The sequence below is a fragment of the Hordeum vulgare genome, chromosome 6H (genome assembly GCF_904849725.1).
Source record: "Hordeum vulgare subsp. vulgare chromosome 6H, MorexV3_pseudomolecules_assembly, whole genome shotgun sequence".
In the NCBI taxonomy this organism is placed as follows: domain Eukaryota; kingdom Viridiplantae; phylum Streptophyta; class Magnoliopsida; order Poales; family Poaceae; genus Hordeum; species Hordeum vulgare.
Genome location: NC_058523.1, coordinates 531,527,505 through 531,531,985, shown reverse-complemented (window position 1 = coordinate 531,531,985; position 4,481 = coordinate 531,527,505). Strand labels below are relative to the sequence as shown.

Here is a 4,481-nt window from a genome sequence, read left to right as displayed (position 1 = left end):
TTCGCATGTTTGGATTTCCTTTTGCTCATGATGTTGGATGTTGCTTCAAGTAACATGTTGGCTCGGCTACTTTGGTTTAGCCCGAGCGTTGTGACTGTCGTTGAACGTTTTGTTGCCTCGTTCTAATGAAAAGGGGCCGAGAGAGAGAGAGAGGAACGGGGGGGGGGGGGGGGGGGGGGTAATTCGATTTTCACATGCACATTATATAATTCCTTTGCCCATGACTTTATTTGGTGATTTTTAAGATTGGTTGGACTAAGCAGTGCATTAGAACAAAGTCCATATCTGGTCTAGATCCAAAGGACAAGTGAACCAAGATGACGCCACCTATTTGTGGTGTCATTGTCACTTCTTTTCAAACCATAGCACCTGCGGCTACCGCGTCTCGTTGAAGTGGCATTTTATAGAATAATAATCTGCCAACCTTCATTGCTTAGGGTTAACATGAGGTATGCATGTGTGATCATGGGGCTAGCTAAACAAAATGTAGCGGCCCTGACTTAAATAATGCGAAAAAATGATTATTACCGTGCGCTTCAGAGTTGAAAGTTGTGGCCTTGAAGAAAAACTTGCAGGTATTTTCGAGAAGGAGACAAAATTACAGTTTTTGTTTGAACCTAACAAAATTATATTACAGATAAAAAGAAGTTTTTTAAGGCAATTACAGATAAAAAGAAGTACTCCACAACGTCTTTTTGTTTTGAAAAAACTCCGCAACGGTAAAAAACAATGAGAGAGTAAGAAGATGATGGGCTTTTCACTTGATCCATGTACACTGCCTGTCGTCCCGCCCAAGTGAGAGGAGGGAGCTTCACCCAGCTCGAAATACCCCTAAAAAAAAGAACAGAGATGGCAGAAAGTTCCCCAAATCGACCCAATCCCTACCTCCACTAACGCAGGTCGCCGCTTTCACGCCGCCGCCGCCGCCGCCGGACGCTTCCTCCTCCGCGGCTCCGTGGTATTGATCCTCCGCCGCTCAACCTCCACGGCCACGGGCATGGCCGCCTCCTGCTTCATGCAAAGCTTGCTCCAGAGCATGAGCGTGAGCAGGGCATGTGAGTCAGCTTAAGCTTATCTTGTGAGTGCATTATCTATCTTTTTCTTGAATATATTCTGTCATCTTAAACCCTGTTTCCGATAGCTGCATTCTGTCATGTATCCTTCCCTCCAGTTTTTTAGTGTGATTGTCCAAGCCTATGTCCATTTCCCTGCATCTTCTGGTGTCGTTTCAGAGCCTGTTTTCTTCTTAACATTAACAGACGAATCAGGTTCCGGTTTGGTGCTGCTTCCCTGCACTTAATTCGGCCACAACATTTCCTCTGCCATGAATATTAGATAATTCCAGTTCAACAAAGTACCCGAAAGCATTATCCAAAATAAAAATCCAGTGCATACCTCCCTGCAGCTCTGGATCTCCATACAAACTCGATTTGAACAACCAGAAAAGCACACATAGGCAAAAAAAAAAAGGAAGGCGGAGACAGATCACACCGCTTGCGTCTACAAGGGTTTTCAGATCTCCAGTCGTGGTATTATCGATGAAACTAGTAAAAAGTGCTTTGGCAAATGTGCCCTGAAACTAACACTTAAGTTGGCCAACTCCTCTTTCTTATCGTCCCTCAGGCCGCAACTAAAATAGCCCATCCCCTGCCAAAATGAAGGTTGTTGTGACGATCTTATGTCATAAACACGTGTTACATGCTAATTTACTTATTATTATGCACACAAGTCTGATCACGGGCCTAGCATAGCACACTGAAAAGAATAGCAACGCTGCCTGTCCGATGTTCTGCACTTCTTTACTATATGCCGTGACACCTTCCCTTAAACAAAAAACACTTACTTAACTCTTCCAGTGATTTGTGGCATCACTGTCCCCAGATGGAACCAAGTGAATCTTGCTTGAAAAGATAAAATTTCCCAAACATGAAGTAAAAATGAACAAAACCGAAAACTCTGTAAAGAATGAGAATGCCATGAATTCAGAAATATTAACACAATATACTGTGAGGTGTCCAAATTAAGCTACTTGAAGAACTACATTAGAGTCCTTGACTGCACATGCAGCTCCCAGTTGGCTCTCCTTTATAGAAAAGCCACAAGAGCTAGTTCCTGTAAGTAGGCCTAGTTTTATAATTCAGCTGCATTTGGTAGGGATTGGTGCGGTATTTCAAGAGAACAAAAATTAGCAGGGAATTCTTCAAGAAATAACTCAGGTAGCTTGTGCTCAGCTAATACATCTGCATTAGTTTATTTGGCTTACGAATATTTCTACAACAAAACAGATGGCCATAGGAAAAATAAATATACAAACCTCAAATTAACATACCATCATATTGCACACACATCTCGGGTATGGTTTTTCAGTTAATTATTGATGTGTCGTTGTAGACTCTAGTCTCAGTATCACCCTCAACATAGACTGCAGCAAAGACATAATAATAACCACATGATATCCTTGGTGAATTTAGAATCTGAAATGAAATTTTGATTTCATATCTCAAGGTGGAAAACTGAATCATAAGCTATAGAGTGCAAAGCACATTTCCATGTCAGGCAGAATTTATTCGGTGTGGTTGGTGCGCAACAGTAGCGCGCTTTAGTTTCTTCAAATCCTTAATACATTTTCTTTCTCACTAAACTAATGTGACCAGCTACTCCAGTGTGAAAAGGACAAGTTGAGACCGAGAGGAGCCAGCCGTGTTCTTCTGCTCTTCTTCGAGTGTGAGTGTAACCACTCCTATTGCGTTCTTTATTTCAGCCAGTGTTTCTCTTGGATCGGTTAACCATCTCTCTCACAAAAAAATATGCCATCTCATCCTAGATTCCACCGGAGATGGGTCGCAAGTGGAAGAGTACAGCGCATGGAAAGACTCCGACGTCGGAGGGCCGTCCTTGCCGCAAGTCGGTGGCGGCGCCCAGTCCAGTTGCCGCAGAGGCGCCGGAGCCGGCGGCGGCGTTCAACGCGATGGAGCCACATCATCAGCGAAAAGGAGGACCAGGGCCACTCAAACAAGCCCGCAGTGCAGGCGCGGTATCTTTAGCGAAGGAAAAGGTGGTGAAGCTCGACTTCGATGTTTCGATGAGGGTGCTAAACTGCGACATGTGCCATGGCCTCCTCAAGGCTCCCATCTTCCAGGTAAACAAGCAAACCAACTGAAATCTGTATTTTTCGTACAGCCCACGAGATCGACTGGTTACTAACTTTTTCTTCTTCTTAATCTTTGTGTATGGCGTGGACTGCAGTGCTCCCTTCTGCGGCATGTCGCGTGCAGGTCCTGCAGTGAATGCCACGGCGGTAAGTGCCGTCCTTGCGCAGACTTGGCTACCACCGCCGTCTACGTCCAGAGCTCCTACCTGGATACCCTGTTCGGCCACATCAAGCTCAAGGAGGCCTGGCCATACAAAAAGTACGGCTGCACAAGCTCCATCCCCGTAGGCGAAGGCGACCCGGCAGCCGCATGGGAGCTGGAGTCCTGTTGGTTCCGGCCGTGCCCTTTCAAGGGCTCGCCCGCGGACCTCGTGCGGCACCTTACGGGCCGGCACGCCTTGGCCGCACACAAGTTCACATATGGCCAGGACTACATATACGACAGCGACGAGATGGATTCCTCGCTGGTGTATGCCGACGAGATGGGTTCGTGGACGGGGTGCGAAGAACTCCTTGTCGGGGAGGATGGTGGCGTGTTCCATTTGATGGCGGACCTTACAGCGGACTTCGAGCAGTTCCCCTTCCCCTTCGTGGCCCTTCTGTGTGTGAGGAATAGCGCTGCCGCTGCCGCTGCCGCTGGGCCGGTGTACAGCTACTCGGTCGCCGCCGTGGATGCCCCTCCCGCTGAGAGGCGCAAGCTGAAGCCGGAAATCAAGGAGGTGGTGGTCGGCCCGGACTGGAAGATGAAGCGTGACTGTTTCCGCCTGTTTCCGGCGATGCTGCGTGAGGGGAAGAGTGTCCTTGTGCGCATCTGCATTAGCAAGGCCGAGAGCAGCAGCGGGTCATGCTAATGCTAAGTAATCTTTGCGACTGTGAAGACGGGATATTTCAGGCATCATGAATGTGTGATTTCGTAGAATTCTGCTGCTCCAAGTTAGAGAAATGTGTGTTTTGTATTCTTGATGAAAGACTTGAACTTGCTCTCTCTTGTTGGCCTGCTCGATGTCTACACTGTGAAAAGTGAAACGATGCGTGTTTCCAACATGAAGTGATGATTGCCTCTGCTTTTCCTCCATCTAAGTGGTGCTGTAATCAGAGGTACCGGGGAGCAGGTGGCTTGGTGTGATGAGCTCCGGTACGTTGTCACGGGCTCTTGAAATATCTTTACGAAATGGTTGGGAAACGCAAGGCGGCCGGGAGACGATGCGGTGGGTGTGGCTGGGATTGTTGGCCGGGAGGCGGCGCCCTGTCTAGGTCATCACTCGGACGACGGGGCGGTGGCAAGGGTGGGAGTTGTGGCCGGGAGACGGCTTTTCGTCCTTGGTTCTTT

The 4,481-nt window shown here is 47.8% G+C and overlaps 1 protein-coding gene across 1 annotated transcript; it reads left to right on the top strand.

Annotated features, from left to right (window-relative positions):
• Positions 1–2,688: 2,688 nt before the first annotated feature.
• Positions 2,689–4,226, top strand: LOC123403068 (putative E3 ubiquitin-protein ligase SINA-like 6). The gene is made up of 2 exons (XM_045097041.1): positions 2,689–3,139; positions 3,247–4,226. The coding sequence occupies exons 1-2, from the start codon at positions 2,837–2,839 to the stop codon at positions 4,000–4,002; spliced, it is 1,059 nt and encodes a 352-aa protein (XP_044952976.1). The 5' UTR covers positions 2,689–2,836; the 3' UTR covers positions 4,003–4,226.
• The last annotated feature ends 255 nt before the right edge of the window (positions 4,227–4,481 follow it).